General features: G+C 36.9%; 1 protein-coding gene across 6 annotated transcripts in view; it reads right to left on the bottom strand.

The window, feature by feature from the left end:
* The window catches only part of PHF14 (PHD finger protein 14), a 200,625-nt gene extending 174,900 nt beyond the window's left edge, over nucleotides 1-25,725 (bottom strand). For all 6 annotated transcript variants that reach the window (XR_006889821.1, XM_046670112.1, XM_046670111.1 and 3 more), the window contains exons 1-4: nucleotides 25,299-25,725; nucleotides 24,708-24,818; nucleotides 15,859-16,664; nucleotides 9,386-9,530 (exon numbers count right to left, since the gene is read on the bottom strand). Coding sequence is in view for 5 of the 6 variants with exons in the window: in XM_046670112.1 (XP_046526068.1) it covers nucleotides 9,386-9,530; nucleotides 15,859-16,664; nucleotides 24,708-24,818; nucleotide 25,299 (1,063 nt within the window). In the remaining variant the exon portion in view is untranslated. The remainder of the gene's footprint in view (nucleotides 1-9,385; nucleotides 9,531-15,858; nucleotides 16,665-24,707; nucleotides 24,819-25,298) is intronic.
* Between the last annotated feature and the right edge of the window lie 1,240 nt (nucleotides 25,726-26,965).

The raw sequence follows: 26,965 nt of genomic DNA, 5'->3' as shown, positions 1-26,965 counted from the left end.
ATTAGAAAGATAAGGTGATGTTTATCTGCGCCAAGTTGAGGACTAACCCGGAAGTGCAGTCTCCAGCAGGAAAGAAAGCACTCAGGAGAAGCGTGACTTCTAGCATGTTATATACTGCTTCAGAACAAGGAACATACATCAAGCATGACAGGAATATACATATATATTTTTTTTTTTCTTGAAATCAGAAGGAGATGTTTTGCTGCAGTTTAGCATGTCACAGCAGGTCAACTTGACCTTGGTTTTCTAGGAAGCAAAGCTTATCTTCAAAGAAGTGCTGGTTATTGGCATCAGACAGAGGGAGATATTCATCACTATCTTTAAAGAGCACATTCTTTGCTTTGGGAAAATGTTTCAAGCAGATGTACAATATGTGTTTGGAGGGCCATAAGTCAGGCTGCTCTGGGAAAAACAAGTTTTAGGCTAATCAGAATTAAACCAGAACAGCTTTCCCATTTACCTTAGTATGTGAAAACTTATTAATCTTATTATTTTCATCAATTCTACAAGACATTCTAAAAAGTGGCTTAGACTCTTCAACACATCGACGTCATGAATAACACAAAAAGAAAATTTGTTCTAGATTAAAGGAGACTAAGCGATATGATACCAAATGCAACGCATGATACATGAATGAATCCTGGATGGGGAGGCGGGTGGAATCATGGTGATAATAAAAGTATAGAGGTTACAAGAGGAGTTTGCATATTATTGACCATTCCATTTTTTAAAAAATATGTTTGTGCATGCACATGAAAAAGCAAGAAAAGTCTGGAAGAATACACACCAAAGTTTAGAGCATGTTTATCTCTAGCTGACATGATTATGGGAGATGTTTTCTTTAGCTCATTTATATTGATATGCTCTACAGTGAAAATGTATTTATGTAATAAAACAATGTTCAATGAACAACACCTATATGGAGGGTGAAGGGTACCAGAGAAAGAGAGGTGTGAATACAGACCAAATTGTTAACAGTGATTCCCTATGCAAAGAGAAGTAGAATTGAGATGGAGAGGGTGACAGTAACAAGGTCCTTCACTGTTCTACGTTACATACTTCCCTACTTGCGATTTCTATAAGTATCTATTCATATATTACTTATATTTAAGAAGAAATATTTTAATGAATTAAAAAAGATTTCTCAAACTTCTTAATAACAAGAAGACAGTGGTAAAACACAGACTTAACACCTATATACTGAGCTTGTATTCGTGGAACATAAGGAATCTGGGTAGAGGGAAGAGCATATGTGAAAGCCCCCAAACACTGGAGACAAAGGTAAGTCGTTCAAATTGGCAGCGTATGGAATCTAAAAGAGTCCTGCCGTGAGCATGGACTTGATTCTAAATGGAAGAATGATTTTCAAGAGGGGATATGAACAGAGAGGCATTTCAGAAAAATCAGCCCTGAAGACAGTAGGGGAGCTGCAGCAAGAAGAGGCACATCTGTTCAGAAAGCACCACCCCAGCTCCCACCTGCCTGGACTCTCAACCTTCTACTGGCTCTGAGACCACTGTTTTTTGTCCTCAGAGTTTTGCTTTAGTCCTTTCTTGCCTGTGCTTGCCCCAAGCACTTGGAGAAAGAAAAAGTCTTAATTTTTAAAAACCTCTTTGTGAGTCTAATATCTGTCTTATATCAGAAAGTATAATTTATCCTACATTGCCCTGGCTCCCCGCCATGACCTACACTGGCAGCAAGACATCCACCCACACTGCAGAATTGCTTTTCTCCCTCAATTTTTACTTCCTTCTAAACCCATGCCTCTCAAAGGGTGATCCTCCCCACCTCCTGCATGAGAATCTCAAGGAACCTTTTAAACCTGTAGATATTAGAGCCCCACCCCAGACCTACTGAATCAGAACAAACACCTCAAGTGATACTGTTCCATAACAAAATCTGAGACCGTTGGAGAAAACGTCAGACTACTAGAGAAAGCATCTCTATTACTAAAAAGCATTAATATTTATTTTGTACACCACCCAAATATCAGCCACAACCATGGCAGAAACAAAGCATGCAGCACAGTTAGACTCTGACTACACATAAAACACAGGAATTTAGCAAGATATTCGTAGATTACAATGCATCTGTAGGTAAAGTGGCTTCACTCGCTCAAGACTATACCTCTAAACAACTCTTTATCTCTAATTCACGTGACTGGCAACAAATAGAACAAAAAGTATTTGCTTTGATCCTTTACCACAGGATAAACAACCACAAACCCATCAAAGTTTTCCTTCACCTTCTCTTTAAAAAATAAATCAGATTATATCCATTTTATACATACACAAAATATCTCTCAATCGTTTGACAGCCATTTCTAAAAATAAACAATGTTAATGATTCTGTGCTGAAAATATTTTTCACAAGAAATATAATTTGTACATACAAATACAAAGTAATCTTACCTTAGACAAGTTTATTTTAACAAAGAGTAATATAATGCTCAAGGCAAGAACATAAAAGGAGCCTTGAAAAAGAGTGATTGCTAAATGCAAGGAAAAATCCGGGTTAACAGCCTATAAAGGAATTTAATAGTATGAAATATGGTAAAAAACAATAAATATCTTAAAATTTCACAGAACTAAAAAGCAATAAGCTAAATACAATGTATTCAGTACTATATATTTTAGTGCAAGGAAGTGACTCATGAGTCACCTATTTCTATCAATACAGAGTATGCTGCACTCACTGCACCCATAGCAAAGAATCTACAATTCACTTAGAAAACTTTACTTGATCTTATTGCATGTCTTATCTCCCCTACTAATATATAAGCTGTTAGACAGCAGAGATTGTATCTATGCGTCCTCCAGTTTCCAAGCACAAAGTCTTGTATTTAAATATTTATAGAATCAAAGTAACAAAGACATTCATTTAAATAGCAGTTCATGTTTACATTAAATCCATAGAGAAAGGTGTGTTCCTCAAATCTCTCCCTTCAATCCTCCCTAGGTGGTAACAAGAGCAACACTAAAGAGGCAGAAACACTGATGGGCCCTAAGAAGATAGTAATAGGTAAGTCCAGGCGTGGGTTGGGGGTAGAGGGTGTGAAATGATGATACAAAAGAGAACTTTCAGTGGGGTATGTAAATAATAGCTATTGCTAACGTCAATATAAGGTAGGTCCAGGAGGCACTCACACATTAGAGCCCTTTGTCTCTCTTAGTCCTGGGGTATAGAGAACTAGTAGGAGCCCCTGAGATTCTGTCAATCCTTTCCCCTGGTGCTTTAGAATTTGACCTCCGGTTAAGTTTCCACCTCTGTTCCTCTGAAAACCTAATAAGAATAGAACATCCACTGCATTACTTGGAAGTACTGCTTATGATAAAAATGCCTCTCAGTGGCAGACTGCATTTGAACTGAGAGGAACTATAAATGCCTGATCGGATACCTGACTTGGGCTTCCCTGAGTGTACTGACTCTCGTAATGGGGTATGTCTCTTGAACACATGACTATGGCACTATTACAAGATATGCTGAATCCTGTATAGGATGAAGCTTCCACTTCAGGGTGACGCCTACAGCCACCTAATGCGGATCTCATTACCTGAGCTGTCACTTGGTGGAGCAGGGAGAGTCCAAAGCAGATAGCTCCCAGATAACTATGTGAGCTGCCTGCTGTAGAGACTGCTACAGAGACTCTCACAAAGAGGAAGCCATGAGGCTTCCCTGCTGGAAAGCTGTGTTTTTTCTGTTCTATCCTTTGGAGTAAACTGATGCTGGATGTGACCAATGCTAGTCTTGAAAATCTTAAAGTGGAAATACCCTGGTAAGCATTGCAAAGCCACTCCTTTATGTTATCAATGGAGCCAACAGTTTAATGAACATATGAAACACCTTGGGATCTTGCCAAAATACAGATTCTGATTCAGAAAGTCAGGGACCTGGCCTGCAAGTCTGCATTTCTAACAAGCTCCCAGGTGATACAGATGCTACTGCTAAATGCTATGGATCCATGGACCACACTGAGTATCAAAGCTTTAAAAAACTACTGAAATAGGTTAAGAGTGACATTTTAATTTAAACGTTAAATGAGGTCTCGAACAGTTTTTAAACCTTATTTACTTTAGATGCAGCAATAGTTCATTTACATAGGAAGAAAGACCTTAAAAATTAAAATAATTAAGTAGTCATAAAAGCTCCTATTTGGAAAAATAAGTAAAGGATCGACACTTTACTTCTGAGAGGCTGCTGACTCCATTTTGGAGGAAGAAAGACAAATTAAAAAGGATTAAGAACATAGTGTACCTAGACAGAGACAAAAAACAAAACACCTATGTTACCTGGTCAAGGTCACCTGTCATTACTTCTCATTTTTTCAAGCCAGGTTCTACTAACAAAGGCTGGCAGCAGTGCATAACAATGTCAGTAAGACTCTGATGACCCAAAAAGGCTCCAGGAAATACATCCACTGATTAGGCTGCGCATTATTATATTGAGAATTATCATCGTTACTCTTTCCCGGAAGAGAAATTCAATCTTCTAACCAAAGGTTATTAAGCAGGGTTTTTATTGGTTTTTTTCTTTTTCTATTAGTAGTCTCAGCTGATTTAAAGCTAGTGAAAGATAAAAGTTCTTCGTAGATCTACTAATCGATTTAATTTCTTGCTGATGTCATCCAAATATTACTAAAAAATACTTAAATGGAAAGTCAGGAGTATGTCCATATCAAAACAACCCCTTCTCAAACATACTACTCAGTGATATCTGGTAAAGGAATCCTTTGGACCAGTAGTTGAACAAAAATGACTTAGAGGAAATTACATTAAAAAGGACACAAATACCGTAATTGATATATTTACTGACAAACATCCTATAACAATTTTATTAGAATACTATATTAATCACTACTTTAATTCATTACATTTATGAAAAATACATTAATGTAAATAACACTTCTCTTCTAAGCCAAAACAGATAATTTAAAATCTCCAAAACTCGGAATCTTTGAAGCTATTAGTTCTAACTCTACTAAGAAAGTGAGAGAGGAAAGAATTATATAATCACAATCATACAACAGAAACTCCAAAATTAATAAGAGAAATGGGAAATTAGTTATACTAGAGGAAGAAAACAGTAACATTAAAAAAACAAGATTCATGGGGCCGGCCCAGTGGCGCAGTGGTTAAGTGCGCACGTTTCACTTCAGCGGCCCGGGGTTTGCTGGTTTGGATCCCAGGTGTGGACATGGCACTGCATGGCAAGCCATGCTGTGGTAGGCGTCCCACATATAAAGTAGAGGAAGATGGGCATGGATGTTAGCTCAGGGCCAGTCTTCCTCAGAAAAAAGAGGAGGATTGGCAGATGTTAGCTCAGGGCTAATCTTCCTCAGGGGAAAAAAAAAAAAAAACAAGATTCATCGTTAACTTTGAAAATATCTACGGTTCACAGAATTCACAATACTACCAACAAAGCAACTATAGTACAACACAAAGATTCACCTACAGAGGAATAAAACTATTGCTTCCCTATTTATTCAGTTTTCCCTATTTATTTATTCCACATATTAGCATGCTCTCAAAAAGCTTACAAAGCATTGCACTCAGGAGCACTAATTTCCCTCTCCTTGTCTTCCCTTCTTCCTTTTCCCATAATAAAAATAGCTCTCCAATTCTAATGAGTTAGTTTTGGAAGAAAAATGAGCAATTATTAACATCTGCTGAAAAATACTTCGAACTTAAACCACCATCAGAGCCAGTTAAATGAGTTACACAAGAAAATATGCTACAGGACTTTACAGACACAACTTGCTTTTGACCTAAATGGAATTACCACTCAGCTTCATCATCTTATTTGTCTGTCGTGACTGAGAAAGACTTTTTGGCTGTTTCTAAAAAATCAAAGCTATCTTAGAAAGAAGGTAGATTTGCCATACCTGGCTATTCCTCTGAAGCACAGGTTCCACTGTGAACCTTTAACAGCTCTAGGCATATCAGGGAACTAATGGGGTGCCCTTCCATAAACCTACATTCATTTGAACAATGAATCTACTGGGAGAGAATTTATGTGTATTAAGTAAAAGTCCAAAGGGCACAAGTCTGAATCAAAGAAAACAGGACAGAGGAGAGGGTGCTTTCTGAATTGTACGTGGTACTGGTCCCCAGTGGACTCAGGCCTGAGTCCTAAAGGAAGGAGCTACAGTAAAATAGTTGCTTTACTATTACAGCTGTGGGATATTGAGAACACAAGGCCTCAGCAGGCTGGGTTCCAGGAGCAAGAGACAAACCCTCAAAGCGATGAGGAACTATACAATCAAATACCTCCAGGGACCAGGCAACTCACAAAAATGATTAAGTGATGTGGGAGAGGACTGTGGTGAACTGGAGACTGTAGGCCTCACCAGCAGGGGGCAGCCCTATTCAGCTCCAGCAGATTGTCGCCCTAAGAGGGTGAAAATCTACTGCTGCCAAAACTTCAAGAGAAGCCTGAAATCCAAAATGTGTAAAATAAAATCTCCCAGGTTTTAAATGTTAGCGACCAATTCAATTGCTTAAAAATACTTTGCTGGCCTTAAAAATACATCCACAGTCAAACTCATGACCTATGAAGTGGAGCTAGCGCCCTCAGCACAATAGGTCAACAGTACTGGTCATGCCTGCATCACACGTCAGCAATGACATTCATAGATATAAGCAGTGGTAAAGTATTTGTGATCATCAGGGGTGAAAAATACCACAAACACTGGCAGCAGAGCAGCTACTTTTGATGTTCACCTATTCTGCACCTGCTCCAAGGAATCTGAACCAAGCCTAGAGAAAAAACACACATACACACAACCATGTTGACTGGTCTCAGTTTATATTCATTACCACTAATCTCGAGTGGTCCCTTATTGCTGTCTGGCAATAATATATATAATACATAACATGTGTAAATATATATGTATGTATATACACACACAATATTATGTACATATTTCCCCAAATAACTATTTTACACCAAACTCTCTCTCCCCAAATCTCTAACAGCTCCCCATCTCCACTCTGCTAATGACTTTGCTTCCTACTTCACTGAGAAAACAAGCAGCATTTGAAAAATAACTTCCACATGCTCTGATCACCACATCTAACAACCTACCTACATCTGTATCCACATAGCCTCTCTTCCCTCCAGTTACTATGGCTACTCTTATGTACTCAATCTCTCTACTTGGTGTTGGATCCCATCCCCTCTAGCGCTGTACTCAAAGCCCTTGCTCCAGTAACTATACCTCTTTCTCTCCTTACACCATCAATTGTCAACTCTCCCTGTTTGCTGGTCACTTCCATCAGCACACTAGCACGCTATATAACCCCTGCATCTGCGGTAGGCAGCCTCTAAGACGGCCCCCAGTGATCAGTGTCCCTGGTATTAACCTTCTTGCAATGACCTCTCCTACATTTGACTAGGGATCTGTGTGAACAACAGAATATGACAGAAACGGTAGGACATAGTGTGTCAACTAATCCCATATCCTTTCACTTGCTTCTCTGCAAGTATTTCACATTTATTTAATAAACCATGTGATATGAACATTTTGTCAGTGAGCCTTTTTTTCTATAACCTTTGGGATAACTTGCCTGGTAGTATACTTGGAGTACACCATTGCATTAGGGTAATTTCCCACATGACACAGGTCTTCATCTGACTCTAAAAACAGTATTTGAAGTTACTCATTTTCTCTTTTTTGAAACATTTTCCTTACTTGGCCTCTGGGTCACTACTCAAGAGTTCTCCTACTATCTCACTGGCCATGTGTTCTTGAACTCCTCTGAAGTGCAAGAACCACTTTATTACTCTCTAGATAGCACAGCTAGACTCATAGCTTTAAATAACATCTTCAGGCTGATGAGTCCCAAATTTATATCTCTAATTCCAACATCTTACCTACCCTCTAGACAGTGTGAAAATGAACATTTACTATCTATCTTAAAACCTATTCCTCTCTTGGATCACTGCAACACGTCTCCAAAATGGTCTCCTGATTCCCACCTTAGACCCACTTCAGTCTACTCAAGTCAGCTGTCAGTGATCCTCCCAAAGCATAAATCAAATCATATTAATCCTTCGTTCAAAACTCATGTATGTCTTCCCATATCCATCACAGTAAAACCTAAAATCAGTACTATGACCTCCAAGGCCTCACCTGGCTCGCCCCCATCTCTACCTCCACCATTAACCAGCTCACGCACTTGGTTCTAGCCATGCTAAGCTCTGTGCTATTACCAAAACAGTCCAAGCATGCTCCCACTTCAAGATCTTTACACTCACCACTCCCTCTTCCTGCAGTGTTCCTTCCCCAAATATTCACATGGCTTGTTCACTCACATCCTTCAGGTCACTGCTCAAATATCATCTTACCAGAGAGGATTTCCTCATCACCTTTTATAAATACAAACTTCTACCTGCTCACTCAAGCACCCCTATCCATAGCATTCCCAATACTCCTTGTCCTGCTTTATTTTCTCCACAGTCCAAACCACCACCTGATAGATACGTAATGGTTTATTTTTTTCATTGCCTGTCTCTCTTACTAGACATTAAGCTCCGTGAGGTCAGCAATTTCTACATTCTGTTTATTTTACATGCCTGAAATCTACAGAATGCCTAGCAGACAGAAGGAATTCAACAAACACTACTGAAAAAATAAATGCATCACAGTAACAGGAGACATTCCCACAGTGAACCTTAGCAGCAAGAGAGGGCTGCTTGACATGAAGGCAAGAGGATTGCTTAAAGGAGCACAGGCCCCTCAGGTCCCACAAGCTCTGCAGACTCCCAGAACTATTTGAGAGGAGGACTGCAATACCACAAAAGCAGGTAAGGGCAAGGCCACAGAAATATGGCTTTGTGGCCCTGATAGGAAAAAATTCACAGGAAAAAATAAGTTCACCACAGAGAAACCTGGAACACACTCTCAACCAAGTGATCAAAGTAACATCACCAGTGACTGGACAAATAAAGTTCAAAATTAAAAATTAAAACTATGAAAGAAGAAACTGTAATATCACTAGACTTAGAATGTAACTTCTTAAATAATGCGCTCTACTGGACTAAAATACGAGACTTTTTCCTACATCTAAATTTCATTTAAAAACTAGAAATAAATAAATAAGTAAGGCAAGCAGCCATGATGTAAAATATCATAACACTGACTTTCAAAGAAACACTGTGACTTCCAGATAATATTTCTATTATTAATAAATAAATTATTAATAAATCTGAAAAAAACACCCATCATACTTTGAGGATTCAGTATGTCTTATTTCAATTGAAATATCATGAAATATTACAGAAAAACCTTAAGAGTAGTACAAATGTAAAAGGGCTAAACTTATTTATTTAAATTCAGTTGTCAATTAGCCATTTCTAAAAGGAGAAAAAAACAAAGCAAAATTACCTTCATGGACTGTAATGCCACAATTGTCACACTGAATTATTTCATCAGCATCCTCACTATTATCTCCCAGACAAACACAGCAAATCAGAATATGGTCCATTTTTTGAGAACTCCAGTTTTGACTCTTCTCAAGAATCAGCGAGTCCTATATATTAAAATATATCAGAAAATCACAAATTAAAAGGGAATTTAATAAATAAAATTCTCACTTTAATTATTTTATGCACTTCCAAAACTATGCCACATTCTCCATTCTTTTAGTAATTTCAAAGTACACTACATTTGAGAAGTACATCTCTGTCCAAGGACCATCTAAGCACCCTCTCTCTAATTTTTCACTTCTCTGCAAGTCTCATATTCTCACCTCTAGGAAATGAAAAAGCAAGCAGTTAACTAACAAATCTTCATCTGTTTGCCATTCTGGATTATAGTCTGACCCTTTACACTAAGAGAAAGCAAAAATTAACCCACAAGTAATTATTAATCCTACATATGGGTTTAAAAAGTGTAAGACATGGTTCCTACAGTTAGGAAGCTTATAATCCTACCTTGGGGAGACAAGACACACATATATTAAACAGGAAAAAATCAATTCAAGATAACATATAAGCGAGTATGTATGTGACAGCATAGTTACAGACTCTATACTCCTTACATGCTGGGGAATTCAATAGTTGCAGGGTCATCAAACTACTGGCTGATAGACCCATGAGAGCCCACATAGGTCTATCTGTGTATACAGGTACAGAAAACCATCTAAAAACAGACCCAGCTGACTAGCTGCTAGAAGAGTCAGAGTACTCTCTTAGGTTTATGTCAAGAAATGTCTAGTGTAAACTGATAATAGAGATACCTAATTATAATATAAAAGGAGAAAGGAAGATGTATTAATAAATAAATACAAAAAGATAAAATTTCAAGAAAGGGACAAAATGGCTTCTTTTAAACTTTCTGCATCATAGATTTAAACTTTAAATAAATTAACAAGATAATGAACAGATTTGGCTTAGTATTACATAAAGTAAAAGATGGCACTTGAGTCTATTTAAGAACCTAACCATATTCGGAAACAAAATAAATTACTTCCCTATCATACATTCAACATATTTTCATATTAATGTTTTTCATAATTTTATATTCTTTTAAACTGACCAATATCCAAAAGTAACCTTTAGAGGCATCATTTCAATAGCAATTTGTAAATGACAATTGAATGACACTTGAATGTCACAATAACATTCTTGAAATATATTTTCTGTGTAATACATCTAAACTTGTAGCTGGTCTGTCAAAACAAATCAGAAAAGAATACAAAAGTAAACAAGGAGGCAATGTCATTTCTCTTGAGAATTCTAGTACTTTAAAATTTTATATTTTGCTCCTCTTTGTTATAAAACCAAACAAAATAGTTTAGAGGTTTTGGACATGGCTAGCAAATAAAGGTAAACACTTTCTAAAAAGAAAACTCACATTTTATACTACTTTGGTACAGTGAGCAAAACAAAAATCTGCCTAGGTTTCCATCCCATTAGCCATGCTTCAACGTAACAGCATTTGACTTAAAGTCAAATGTTTGGGTTTCATTCCCAGCTCTCACTTAAAAGCTGTTGAATCTCAAAGCTGCAGTTTCTCATCCGTAAAATTGGATGATAAAAATACTATCTATTTCAAGAGGTTGGAGTAAGAATTATGAAGAAAATCTATGTCAAAAATGTTCCCGATACATGCTTGGTACTCAAATGTTCAGTCCCATTCTCCTTTCCTCTGTTATTTCTGGTAGGTGGTTCAAGAAGAGAAACCATTTATTACCCTGGGGAATCTTCCTTGGAACTCCCAAGACAAAAATTATAAGACTCAATGAGCACTGCTGCTTTAAATATTTTCCCATGGTAAGTCCAAAAAATACTTTTTTCTTAGAATACCACATGGAATTTAAAAAATCACAGACTAGAAAAAAACCTAGTGAACAACCTGAGTTTGATGACTGAGAGGCTACTCACGTTTATGGGCTCTGCCAATACTCCTCTGGAGGAATTACAACTAATCAGTCCTTGAAAAAAACGTTTACCCATGTGGGAAATAAATAAACTTTTATGGGTCAGAAAAACTAGTAGCAACAGGTGGCTCTAATTCCATTAGTTTCCAATTTCTCCATTTTGCTGAGAAAAACAGTAAACGTCTAAATTAGAACGCTATACAATTTCTCTCTACATATATTATCATTTAGAGGGAGAGAAAACAAAATTAACTTGTATTTCTGGCTCTCTGATCCCCATCATTTGAGATTTTTACTAGAATGTAATACAAACAGAGGGAAACTACATTATCCTAACCAAATGGCTGACAGACAATGCTTCAATGGGAAAGTCTAAATAACACATTCTCTCAGAAAGTTATGCTCTAAGTTGTCTTTCAGAGATCAAACACGGGTTTAAGCACACTTAGCAGAACATAAAAGCCAATTTAGTATCAATTTTTATTAGCATATTTCAGAAGATGTATATCATTTTTCAAGTTTCTGGAGAAAATAGTTAAGCTAAAGTTTTTACTACAAAATATATCATTTGAAAATATGATTTTTATATAAAAACAGAAATTGGATAAATGGGTTTTGAATGCGAGTATCACCTAGAATATTCTATTAAAGTATAATTTAATGAAATCTAATGGTAATTATAAGATCAAATGGGGCACTATAGGAATAAGTCAATACTATAGAAAATTATTTTCCCCTTTTTCCCTTGGGATTTAAAATTTACACAGAAAATGATAATATTGCCCAGTGCTCTCCACAGGTATAAAATATGTTTAGTGTTCACTTATATATGTATTCCACAAAGATGATTTGATTATAATAATATATATAACAGGATAACTTCTAAATTATGTGTGTTTAATAGAAGGAAACTCCAGCACACCTCACATAAAACCAGAATTAAAAGAATCCTATTGCTCCAAAGATGAGAAAAAATTAGTACACCAAAAGTTTGACCAACAGTTCCTCCTCTAAGTTTTTAAAGATGGTTAAATTCTCAAGACTCTCCAGTAATTTTTGTACAATGCTACAGATTGATATTTCTTAGGCCTGAGAGCAATTTTTTTATTTTGAAATGTATAAAAAAGGAAATTGATTAATAAGTCAGAAGTCCCCACCAGAAGTGGCTATTTATAAATTTTGGCAAAATGTTTACATTTTAATTAGCAAAAATCAGATGACAACTACCATTTCTTCACATGGCAAGATATCTAATCCATTTAACATAACAGCCTTCTATGAAAAAATATTTCCATCTGAAAATTTCTACTGATACAATTTTCTGTCATATATTAATTCTCATCTAAAGCTCTAGTTTCAAAGTCCTAAAAATGAAAATCATTCTCTGAAAATGCTACACAGCTCTCCCAAAAAATTTACTTCAGAAAACTAAAAGACAAGATAACCTTAGAGAATCTCAAAAGCTTCAAGATAAAAGCTTGAAAAACACATATAACCATATTCCATTGGGACTGTTCAGACTGCACTAAATTCAAAAAATGCCATAATGCCATCAGCACAGGCAAGTGCCCATATGCAAAAAATGCAGGTTGTCAAATACCCAACTCCACAACAGTATTTCTCAAAGTGTGGTCTGAGGAATTCTCTTTCAGAGGGTTCACAGGGTAAAGGCTATTTCATAATAATATGAAAGTTACTTGCTTTCTTCACTTTCTCTCATGGGTATACAGTGAAGTTTTCTAGAAGGGATATGACATGGGACGATGTCATCCATCTGACAACTTGTGTACTCTTCTATATGTCTCATTTTTTGAAATACCTGACTTTTAATTTGAAGTGGTAAATATCAAAAGATACCTACATAATAATTGAGGTCCCCAATAATTTTTTAAGAGCATAAAGGGGTCCTGAGATCAAAAAGTTTGAGAACCACTGCTCTACAGTATTTCAAGACGTATGGCATAGGCATGTTAAGGCTATTAAGAGTCAACACTTATAAAAGAACCCCTGCTCAAAAAATATCACAACTCCCCTAAGAAACTTCAAAATTATGAAAGTTTCTGGGCATCATTGAAATGATGCCCAACATCATTTCATTTCCATAAAAAAAACACTTGACATAGTGGCCCCGAAAAAACTTTATCTGCTTGTAAACCAAATATAATTCTATTATGTATTTTCAAAGCCATGTTTTCAGGTGTGTCTACTACAAAGTAGTATTTGAAAATTTAAAGTTAAAGCAGAGAAAAATAAAACTTCAAATATGATCAAATACATATGTATTAACTAATGGATGCTTGGCAAGGTATCACCACCTAAAATAACCAGGAAGATTAAGATACAAACACTGGTCATAAGGCAACAAGGATTACCATTAGTCATCTTTTTATAAAATCAAGATAAGATCAATAGGAAATTTAGAAACAATAATCTCAATTGATCAGTTTTTTATTAAAATTTAATATCTAATTTGAGTGACATTTACATAGAACTAGAATCATCAAAAATTATTGAAGAGTTTGAACAATAGTCTTGGAGAAAAAAACAGTTATCAAGCCTTCAGGTAGAATATTACTACAGGAAAATTAACTTTCTGTAAGCTTTACATTTCTGCATAGGGTAGAGCAAAAGGAAAATTAATATAAATTAACACGAGGAATTAATTTAGCTACTGTAAGAAGAAACTTCTTGCCAACTTTATCACGGCACTTTTCCAAGAAATGCTCTGGAATATTATTCCCTTGGACTGTTAACCTAAATATATAAAGACCCATTATTTACTAGTTTCTTCTGGTAGGAAAAAACTAAACAGTACATGTGGCCTTTAAATGCATCATAAAGAAAAGTCTACAATCTCTTAAGCAATACATTATGTATTACAGATAATTAACAAATGGGTAATGTATACACTTTACATGGTAAGTTTCTAAACACATGCAGGTGTTTACCACACCTTAGCCTAAATCTAATCCACATTGCCTCTATCATTAGCCAGACTACTTTTGTGAATGTCAGGCTAACAAAAATGAAGTAAAGAAGTGATGCTGCCAAAGGTAAACTTATTTAGTGGATAGAGATTACTAAATGCTATAAAATAAACTGGATACACGCCTAAATCAAATATAAACAATTAGATTTTCCATACTTCTATCTCCCTAAGCTGGCATTGGGAATAGGGAACTGCCTGTGCTATATCATGATAAAAACCATATTGTATTCCAAATGACAGTTTTCCTTTACATAAAGGTAAGAATTAGGACAGCACTGGAGTAGGCAACATTCTTCACATGAACGTGGGCAACCTAAAAGTTAACCAATGTTTATGATCTAAAAGATAAACTCCTGTTTCATCTCCACTGACATATAACCCTGCCTAGCCTGCTATACATTACTTTAGTACGAAAACGTCAAATTTTTAAAAGAAATGCTCTTGAAACAGATAATCACTGCTATGTAAAACTTATAAGCAGAAGAAATGCAAAAGAACAAAGCATAGAAGGAAAATCTTTCTACCAGCTTAATCTATTTCAATAAGAAAAAACAAAAAATAAGTGCTTGATAAAGAAGTGAATTTTCATGACTATGAACACATTAACGGAAATGACAGACTTATTATAGTTCTACATGTGATGTAACAGGTACATCTACATGTAAGACAACAACTCAATCTTCCTTTTGAAGAAAAACATATACATAAACACACAGACAAGAGACACAAATGTGTTTGACTGAAGAGTCTTGAATGTTGCATCTTGGGCCCAATGGATAAACCTAACTTTTGGTAGTAGAACTTCAAGTGGAAGAAGTGAATCATTACTGTAGTTTTATGATAGAAATGTTTGCTTTTTTTTTTCATTTCTTTGTAGAGAGAATCTATTCACTAAATATATGTAAACATACAGTTGGTATTTACTACCATACATCTAAAGCAAAGATTTGGTGACTATTCAGATGATAGCTGCTAGAACCAGTAAAGGAATTAACCTTTAAAACGAATCTCTAAAAGTCTGAGACAATCATATGCTGTTTGTTGCCCTGCTTTAAAGTATTCTAAGTCTAAATTTGTATGTGGGTATAGATATAACTAAGTTGAAAGAAAGGTGACTTTTGTTTTCATAATCCACTTAGCACCACTCAGCAGTCCTATGAACAATGGGGTGAGAGAAGAGAAGGGAGAAAGGAAAACTCTACCATTTCCCAAGTCTATTGATATAAAAATACTTCTCTAAATATATAGATTGTGAATTCCTTGAGGACGGTGACTGTGAGTTCCTTGAGAACGGTGACAAATAGCAGATACTCAGTAAAGGTTGGTTGACCAAATGAATAAATGTTACAGTTAGGGTGCTCATTCACTCCCATAGCTGTCTATAAATAGGATTTCAAGGAAGCCACTTAATGTAACGGGTAGAACGGTTTAGAGAAGAATTCCCTTTTCCCCAGACAGACAGATATCATAAAAATTGGGTTGGTCTACCTCATTACTCTTGCTTTGAGATAGTGTCAGGCTATCATTGGTCAGTTCCTCATCATCAGCACTGTTTCTGCTAAGAACTTTACTCTTCTTCTTCTTGCAACCCCCTTCACTGGCGGGGCTGCTATGATCTTCATCATTGCCTTCCTCGTTCTCATCCTCATCACTCCCACTTCCCTCATCTTCATCATCCTCATTGTCTCCATCACTTCCTTCTTTCTGAGATGCAGATCTTCCCTTTCTCTTTACTACAGTAGGTCGCCAATCATTGTCATCTTCACTGTCATAGTCATCCATGTCATTCAGCTCTTCCATGGAAACAAAATCCAAAAGTGGTCGGTTTCGACGAAGGTTCCACTTTTTTGGCTCACTGACTTGTTCCTCTGTAGTGGTCGTGGTAGTGGGGACTGAAGGAGATGTGTTAACAGCAGAAGGACTTGTGGCTGGTGTAGTGGAAGTAGCAGAAACAGCCACACTGTCAGGTACTGTTGCTTTTTCTTTCTCCTTCTCTCTCTCCTTTTCTTTCTCTTTTTCTTTCTCCTTCTCTTTTTCCTTTTCTTTTTCTTTCTCTTTCTCCTTTTTCTTTCTAGGTCTTTCTCCATTCTCTTCTTCTTCCTTCTTTTCCATTTTAATTAACTGTTTTTCTGATGACAGTATTTCTTCCTCTGCAGAATTTTTACATTGTTCTTCTTTTACTTTAATATCTTCATTCAGTTCTTCTTCTAAAATATTTTCTTCAGAATCACTACAGGAACCTTCTCCACTGTCCTTTGAGGGATCTTCACTTCCATTACCACTCCCTTCAGAATCTGTTGAAAATATGAGAAAAAAAAACCACACATATGTATATACATACACACACACACACACAACGCTGACACAAATGAAACCACCAAAATTTGTGAATAACTTGCAAAACAATATAAACAAATTTAAGTCAAAGAATGGTAGACATTCCCAACCTGATTAAATAATAAATCGATGAAGTTGGCATAATGGGTTTAGTACAATATAGCACTAATGAAGATGAATATATGCAATTCTAAATACAATATGCTTTACAACAAGGAGCACTATTTCGTGTCACATAGCTCATACTATATTTGGTGCCCTAGAGGCAATTTTTTTCTAAAAGTAAATATGCTTCTTTTTAAATTGGGCACTTGATTTTAACTTAATGATAACATAATACAGACCAAATTCTTCTTCCCTTACATCTTCCTTTCAGAAACTATATGGACTTACAAGCATTGAGTCACATTCAGAACAAGAAAAATCGGGCCCAAAAAACTTCACTTTATTTATTTCACTCTTTACCCAGCAAAAATGAGCAGATATTTTTGAAAGTCAACTTGTACCACATTCCTAATGTACCAATTAATTTTAGGAGTACCAAGTACACAGGTGAAAAGAGACAACAGCAATGGCACAGAAAATGGAAGTTGCAAGAGAAATTACCAATTTTCCTGTTTATTAGGATACTTACTGTTCATATCAATAAAAGAGCCACCTAAACTTCCTAAAATTCTAGGCCGTAACTACTATAGCACCTAGAATGAAAGAAATTAATGAATTTTTAAAAACAAATCCATCTTGGAAAAGAGCAACCACAGCAGTCACTAAAAAGATAGGCTGAGGACACTAAAGAGTTCAGGCAAGACTAAAAGCTTTCCAGCAAGTTTCTTCCCTTCCTGCCTAGGGCAACCCAGGCCCTCTTAGCCCAACACTATCCAGTAACCTTCTAATCCTCTTTACACCTAATCAAATAAATAAACAGCTAAAATATTTGGAGATGGGGCCACCCCATGGCTGAGTGGTTAAGTTCGTGTGCTCTGCTTCAGTGGCCCAGGGTAGTGCAGGTTCAGATCCTGGGCACGGACATGGCACCGCTCATCAAGCCATGCTAAGGTGACATCCTACATGCCACAATTAGGACCCACAACTAAAAATATATACAACTATGTACCGGGGGCTTTGGAGAGAAGAAGGAAAAATAAAATAAATAAATAAAATAAAATATTTGGAGAGGGGTATAAAGGGGAGGAGAAAAAAGGAAGGGGAGCAGGAGAAAGTGGGAAACAAACCAGTCATATCAGGTCGTGGCCAACAGCAATAGTAAAATCTGTAGGGTGATGAATTTTTTGCACCTATAACCAAGAAAAGGGTAATAATAAAATGGTGAAAAAAGTCCATGCTTCCACACCATTTTAATTTCTGTTAACTCAATCAGCCTTAACCACTATAATTAACTGGGCATTAAAAGTAAGCAAAGTTAAAGTTGTCTATAATTAGTATCTGGTGTCTAAAATATCTCAGAAATCCTTTACAAATGGTTGATTAAAAAAAAATTCTACGAGTTTTAAATCACATAAAAAATAAGGACTAACATTTAGCAGATGTTGACTGATCCTACAAAATCACCGTCAATCTCAAGATTATCAGGCAGTAGCCACAGCTTATTCAGGACTGTTGCAAAAAAATATTCTCATCCTAAACAATCTTGCAAAAGACAGAAGAGCAATATCATGTAAGTCAACAGTCTCTTATCTGAAACTTTTGGAGCCAGATGTGTTTCAGAATTTGGATTTTTTTCAGATTTTAGAAGGGCAGCATGGTGTATGCACAATATATTACAATACCACCTCCAGGGAGGTTTATGGTACTATCCTATAATCAAACATCCCTGTAGTGAAAAGCATGAATATTTACAAGTACGATACGTAAACACTACAAACAAACTCTATCAGTCCCAGTCAGGTTTTAGCATCAAATAAGTTTGTGCCAAACTTAGGAAACACCTTTGGATTTCTGATTTGGATTTGTGGATTTCAAACAGAGTGTGGACCCAGTATCATTCACAAACTGATGATTTCTTTTCAGGCCAACAGCTCTACAAATCATAAGAAAATTATGATTTTTTTATACCAAGCAAGACAATTAAACCCACACTACCAAGAAAAACTACCTCTGGTAAAAAAAATAATAATAATTTCCAGATATTTTTAGATAAAGATCTAATAAATAACAAGCAGAGTTGACTAAATACTTTTAAGGCAAAGAAGGATCTCTGTGCATACTGAGTAAAGAAACCTGGAATATCTTGCAAGCAATGCCATAATTAAGAGAGCCAGGAGATGGAGAAAGGGTACTTATCTTCTGGATCAACCTTCTAAAAGCCTTTGTAGAAGTACCTAAAACGTACTCCTAGGGGCTGGCCCCATGGCCGAGTGGTTAACTTCGCGTGGTCCGCCGCAGGCGGCCCAGTGTTTCGTTGGTTCGAATCCTGGGCGCAGACATGGCACTGCTCGTCAGACCACGCTGAGGCAGCGTCCCACATACCACAAGTAGAAGGACCCACAACGAAGAATATAAAACTATGTACCGGGGGGCTTTGGGGAGAAAAAGGGAAAAATAAAAAATTTAAAATAAAATAAAATAAAATAAAACGTACTCCTAACAACTTTTACCAATAAAAACTTACAGTAGATACAAAAGTAAGATTAACTGGGGCACAAACGTGGGTACTGATCAAAACTGAAACCAATCCAACTTTGCTATTACTTGAAAAGTTTTACAAAATGTCAGGAATTTCTGCAATTTTGTTTTGGTTGTTGGTGCCAATGCCAATCAATTATTTTTAAAAATATAGGGAAATTGATACTCTTTGATTCTGTTTTTGTTTCGTAATCATGCCTGAATAGAGTAATTAGAAAAAAAGATTTAAAGGCTTTACATTTTTTAACATATTATTAGAAGAATCTGAGATTATTCCACAAATCCAAATCCTAGTAGCTTATCCAACCCTTCATTCTCCAAATATAACACATATCCATATACCAACTGCAGGCATCAGCAATGTATCAAATCTTATCTTTCTTTGATCTCTGAAAAATAACTTCATCTGATTAGTCATCATGTCTTTTTGATACATATGCACTTGAGGGATGGAGATAATATTTAGTTACTAGCATAGCCTGCTAACAGTGACAATGAGAAAATCAGAGTCCTTGGTGATCTATTATTATATTTTTGTAGGCTGCAAAGAAAAATTTCCTATTACTACAAATTCAAATAATGACTCTGTGCCATGTTCCAAATTCTTCACTCTTACATCCTTAAAAAAACAAAATGTAATAGAGAAATAAGCCAGATACTTCAACTACAGCTATCTTAGGCCTAAGGACAGAGTTAATTCTCAAGTCTACAATAAAATTTTTTATGTTAGAAAAGAAAATCTCTGAAATCGAAATCCCTACTTCCTATTCAATTAAAAGGTAACTTTCCTAAACATACAATATATCAAAATCTCCCCAAGCAGGAGCTATTTCAACTAAAAGACAGTTAAGGAATTTTTTACAGTTATAGAATTAAAAAACCAACCTTCAAAAATCTCTTCATAATATTCAATGCTTAAGCTCCCCATAATAAATATTAAATGATAAAATCAGTATACTTTAATTCAGAATGTTATGTTAGCTTTGCAATACAAAGAATCATCTTTGTTCATCAACCTTAATTATTTACCTACAGTCATGAGCTGCCAAACAATGTTTCAGTCAACAAGGGACTGCATATATGACAGTGGTCCCATGATATTAGCACCATATTGGCTACATGTGTATTAGGCTGTATCCTCTAGGTTTGTGTAAGTACACTCTATGATGTTCGCACAGAGGAAATTGCTTAATGATGCACTGTTCAGACTGCATCCCTACCATTAATCAACACATGCTGTATTCTATTCATTGATGTAGTGCAAAAGTGATTAGTACGATAAATATACACAACAGATAAAGAGATCACCAGTCTACTGGTTACTCAGTTATCATCTTGGGGCCATTTCTGACTAATCCTGTATATCTCCTTTAAAAAAGTCAATCAGTCAATGAAACTCATCCTCTACTTCTGACTCTACACCCAGCTGTGTCATCTTACATTTTCTGGGTAAATCTAGACAAGTGGTTCTCAAGTGGAGACAATTTTTGTCCCACAAAGGACATTTTGCAATGTCTAGAGACAACAGTTGCCACAAAAGGGCAGGGAGCTAAGGGGAAGGTAGGGAAGATGCTACTGGCAATTAGTAAGCAGAACACAGGGATGCTGCTAAACACCCTATGATACACAGGATAAGTCTCCATAACAAAGAATTAACCAACACAAAGTGCCAAGAGGTGAGATTGAGAAACGCTGGTCTAGCACATAAGGCCCCAATTTGACCTCATTCTACTTTCCCACGCTCTTCTCTTCTACTATTCTTTCACTTAATGCTGATCCCCAAATATAAATGACATTTTCCAGCCTCCACACTTCGAATACTTAATGTTTCCCCACCTAGAGTGCTTCTTTTTCAGTTCCTAGTTTAACAATTATCTCCTCAATGAACTGTTCTAGATCAATCTAGCCTAAAGTAGTCCCATCTCCTTTGAAAGACTTGAAGAACACAAGTGATCAATCATGCCCTGTATCATCTAGCCATTATTTTATTTAATTATTCTAATATTATCACTATTTCCCTGTGAATTCATCATAACATCCAGAAAAGTGCTTTTAAACAAAACCACAGATGGTCAATGAACATATCTTGATCCACTTAGCCCAAGTCAGAAGTACACAATACTACCAAAGCAAAGACTCAGCCTGACTCTTCCGGTTCGATTTTTTTCTGGCAATTTGGCCTAACTAAACTAACTACAGCTCAAGATCTAAAGTTACCCATCTTACTTTGGTCAGGGAGTTGGGGGAGACACAGCATTGCTATTTTGTATTGTTTAATAAAAGTAATAAATGCACTTATCTTCAAAAACATTCCATTTATATAGCAGATCGCTAAATGTAAGCTATCCGATCCCCAATCCTAGATTCAAGTCTCAAACATAACCACTTTAGCTAGACCAAACCATGAAACTGCCAATAATGAACTGTTTTAGACCTATAAAACTGTAAATTCTTATAGTTCCACCTACCATTTCTGCGTATGGTTCTTCTGGTGGTTATCACCGTAATTCTAATACACTTATACCCCATTTTGGGACTTAGTAATTTTAAAATTTATTTATTGACTGTCCTCAATCACAAATGAGCGCCATAGCTCTACTTTCACACTAGAGATAAAACGAAAGATGATCTATTTTCAATTCATAATTGTCTAAACTTAGAGGCTTATGATTATTAACTGTCAATAATCACTTGCCTATCTTACAGGCAGGTCATTTTTGAGAAATATTTATCTTTTTCGATTTTATCATCTGAGAAGTACATGAATAAAATTATGTTTATCCGCAAGGGCGTTGAATATAATACCTTTTCAGAATTGTCCATATTTACTCTTCAAGTCAAACAGAAATATAAAGTTTTGTAGTGAGAATTTAGATTTCAAAATGAAGATCCAAAGAAAGTGATGCACAGAATCCAATTAACAAAAATTGAGGCCAACCAATCTAACCATTTTAACATTAAATTCTAAGGAAGTCAGCAGTTCATTCAGTAAGTCATTTCTAGAGATTGGTTTGAAAGAAGCTATAATTAGACAGATGTTTAGCTACTATTTCTCCACCTCCAGTTGAATCTATTCATAAGAAGCGTTGAGATTCCACAACTTCAACATTTTTGAAACCAGTGATAAGTCTAATAACTTATTTCCTGTAAGAGTCCAGTATCTCAGGCAAAGAAGAGGGAGGAGTGAAACAGGAAACACTGTTAATCTAGAGTAAGCAAACATCTCAGCTACAAGGAACACCAACAGACTTTAACCAAGAATGGAAAATATCATTCAATTTCTACTGACTACTATTTTAAACGAAATCATTTTCTACTAACCTCTTATCTACAGTAACATATCAAGAACTACACAGATAAATGTGTGACCTTTGAGTCAAAAATTTAAGCTCCCCAGGGGCCAGGGAAGTAAATTATAAGTACAGCAGACTAGGTATTATGACAAGAGGGAACAGAAAACACACGTTTTTGAGTTCTTTTAGGAGATTTTTTTCCAAAACTATCAGGCTAACAAAACTCATCCTACCACTGTTCACAAAAAATAGATAATTCCCATCAACTCTGATTAAGATTTAACATGGTTAGCAATATTTTGACACCAAAAATTATTTTGAGAAAGTAGTTTGTATCATTAGACTGTTTTAACCCTTGCAAAGAGAGGTGACACCTGTGAATGACCCCATCTCAATACACAATAAGAAAAAATTTATCTACAAAGTCAGGATTTATTGTCCCAAAAATAATGATGAAATACAGAAATTAAGCTTTGGAGTTTTTCCCACAACGGTATTCAAATAAACCATAACTTCTGAGACCCAGCTATTTTTGCCACAGTTTACAAACTCAACCGTAACAAACCAAAACTATATTCTAGCCAAGATTCTTATCTGCCAAGGTTTTCACCAAGAGAACTAACATAGGCTTGGATTTTACCTCCCTTTCCTTCCCTTTTCTTTCCCTTCTCTGGAAGTACCAAACATCAGTGAATCGACTAAATAGGACAGGAAAGTGCTGAGAGGCAAAGGTTAAAAAAACTTAAGATTAACCTGACAACTGGGAGTGTCCTCAATTAGTTACCACAATATCCTAGTTTCAGTTTAAGATTATGTTTATCTACTTTTAGGATCTAAGCAGTGAAAAGATTATAAATGTTGGAGTCAAAAGACATGGATTAGATGCACTGGGGCCTGAGTGACCTCATGCAAATTCTTTAAACTCAGCCCCACACTATCTGTAAAACACTATCTCCTTCACTGAGTTATTGTAAAAATTAAATACGGTTACAAAAATAAAAAGTTCTCAGTAAATAACTACGCAAACTCTGCTTGTTGATGCTATTAAAAGCAAAAGAGTAACACAACACAACCTAATTTCATCCCTTCCTACTATCCCTAGCAGGAAAAAAAACAAAAACCAGAGGAAAGGAAAGAGATATGACTAAGCAGAGAAAACTCTTTGGAAGAATATTTAAAAACCATTAAAGGGATGAAATTAGAAGGGCTTTTATTTTTCACTTTATTTAAATTTCCACCAAAAGGGGCAGAATTATAAGCAATTTTTACTGTTCACGTGTGGTTTAGTATTTTTGACAAATATTTAAACATAATTTGTATGCATTTCTCAGATTCCTGCAATTAAAATTGTATATATCTTTATATATATGTATATATATATGGTACAATAAACAGAAGATAAAAGGAAAAATACACTCTTCTATGTTTTCCAATTTTGTACAATGCAAATATACAAGCTTTTTAAAAAGTTCACTGTTTTCAAAATCACAAGATATAATGAGCAGGTATGCATGCTTTATACCTCAGAAATTTTTGAAAGGCCCAATCCATAAGATCCAGCAACTACCACAAAGCACAACTTTTTACTCTGGTCAATTTTATTCCAGCAAGGGAGCTAATAGACAAAAAGCAAAAGTCCCCCCACAGGGTGCCAAGTGATCTGAAAAGAGAAGAATCCTGTTCATGGGCTGTTCATGGCTCACACTATTCTCAGGATATTATTCAACTTCGGGATCTCTCTCGATCTTTTTCCCTCTATCCATAAACTAAGCATAAACATATTTTAAAATAAAGACTAGAGAAAATGTTTTTGCATCTTTGGAATAAGTCCTTCTCTGCCTGCTAACTACCTGAGTAAGTCATCAACAAAAACAGAGGCGATGGTAAGATCTAGCGATAGGATCTTAGGGAAATGTGGGAAATCAAATGCACAAAATAAATGAGGTTTATGTGCTTTAACTTTAAATTGGCAATTTAATCAAAACCGATTCTTGAAAAAAAGTGTCTGAAAATAAGGCCAACTCCAGAAAGCTGGGAAAAGGGAAGAGAGAAGGCAACATTTACCTGAGGCATCTCCAACTTTAAAATCACTGTCATCTGAACTATCATAATCGAGAGCTTCTAGCAGAGAAGCTGCCAAAGGCTTCACCTGCCTCCTCTTGGAGCTGCGATCCACTGTTAAGAGAAAAATATGACACCGTCATTCATAATCACAGCAAGCACAGGTACAGATGACCTCGTGCAAGGAATCTTTGTCTAACTCATCTCTCAGCAAAAGGTGTCGGGGAAGGCTGTGGTGGAAACGAGAGCTGGGGAGGGCCGGGCAGCTCCATGAGCAGCTCCAGCCACAGGATGCGGCAAACGCGAACCCAGGCCGGCCAAAATCTAAGCTGACCCGCTTGCACATCTTGTGATGTTTCTGCGACTCGCTTGTAATCCCTCACTCAGACACCGTTAACAGTCAACATAAAGAAAATGCAAAGCCAAGGGAAGAAAACAAGCCGTCTCCATTCCCGCGGACCATGGAAGGGTAGCGTCCACGTAGGGACCAGCTTCCCGCAGGACCCTCCCACGCCCTCCCTGCTCCCACCCGCCCCGATTTCTAGAAGGGCTGAAGTGAACCTTTCTCCCCGCAGAGGCCTCCGACACACTTACTAAGGAATCCGAGGTGGTCGTTTGGAAGAGACCTAGGGAGAGGCTGCGAGAGCCCAGGCAGCGCCGAGGTCGGGGACCGAGACCGCGGAAACAGGTCCGAAAGATGCTATTTAAAATCGGCGGCGCCGCCGAGTGCCCGGGGCGCCCCAGGCGCAGCCCCGCGGTCCCCTCCCGCCCCCCCGCCCCCGGGTCCCCGCAGAACCGGCCCGGCAGCTCGCGCCCCCTCCCTCGGCGCTCCCCGGCCAGAGGCTCCCTTCGGCCCAGCAGCGCGGCCAACCCGGCGGCCCAGGGGGGTTAATTTCCCCCGTTAAAAGGGTTAGAAAAAAATAAAAGAAAGAAAAACTTTATTAGCCTGCACCAGAAGCAACAAAAGACCCAGATTTTGCACAGTCCGAGGCCGGTTGCCTGAAACAATAGGTAAAGCAACGACCCGGATACAGCTCTGACGAGAAGGAAGTGAAAACCGAAGGCAAAGCGCGGCCGTAAGACCAGCCGGAGCCCACAGCGCGTGCGCCGGGAGGAGGACGCGAACAGAGCCGAGCGGGAGCCGAGAGCGTCCGAGTAGTGCCGAGCGGGAGCAGCAAGCCCTCTCAGCCCCTGGGCGGGACCACCCGCAGATCCCCGAGGCTCCGCCCTTAGTCCAAATCCATGGGAGGCCAATTTTTATTTCTGATTTTTGTTGTTTAGAGGTTTACTCAGAATAGACTTTCCGTAAAGGGACGTTTGCTAACTCAAATCACTACCAAAAAACAGAAATAATGCCGACAGCCACACTCTACCTGCTGCTTCCATAAATTCAATCTCTTAAAATATCTTGGAATGTGCGAAAATTTTATTTCCTGGCAGAGGGTAATGTGACAATCGCATTAGACCTTGTTTGATCGCTGCTTTGAAAATTACAACTCTAACAGAGAAAAAATTATTTAATTATATTAATTAACTATTGTTACAATCATACTGTGGATAGACATTTCTGCATAAATAAAACGTACAGAGTGTTTCATTTTGCTAAGAGAATACATCTAGGGGAAAATATTTCTTCTCACAAGTATATTGTGTATTATTTCACAATGTGTGTCTCACCTAAGGAATTTATTTTTTAAGAAGAATTTTTAAACCCATAAAAACATGAGGACAGTATGTACAACCAGATATGACTGTCCTTCAACAGTTTCATATGCCACGTTAATTCATATGCAGGTTAACTATTTTTTAAAACAATATTAAAATGTTAGAATTTGAGGGGCCGGCCCAGTGGCGCAGCAGTGAAGTTCGCAAGTTACGCTTCTTGGCGTCCCTGGGTTTACCAGTTCGGGATATCAGGTGTGGACATGGTACCACTTGGCAAAAGCCATGCTGTGGTAGGCATCTGACGTATAAAGTAGAGGAAGATGGGCATGGATGTTGGCTCAGGGCCAGTCTTCCTCAGCAAAAAGAGGAGAATTGGCAGTAATTAGCTCAGGGCTAATCTTCCTCAAAAAAAAAAAAAAAGAAAGTTAGAATTTAAGCAGTGTTAATACTTTTTTAAATGTTTATATATCAAAGATAGAGAAAGCTTTGGATGAAGCTGATTCAGTTCAGTCATTTATTCCACAAATAAACTTTCAGTGGCAATATTTGTAACATGGGGAAATAGAGGGTTATGAAAGATTGTAAATTAAATGTGT

Source organism: Equus quagga, chromosome 8 (genome assembly GCF_021613505.1).
Source record: "Equus quagga isolate Etosha38 chromosome 8, UCLA_HA_Equagga_1.0, whole genome shotgun sequence".
Classification (NCBI taxonomy): domain Eukaryota; kingdom Metazoa; phylum Chordata; class Mammalia; order Perissodactyla; family Equidae; genus Equus; species Equus quagga.
The sequence above is the reverse complement of the archived record's forward strand: the minus strand, read 5'-3'. Positions and strand labels throughout refer to the sequence as shown.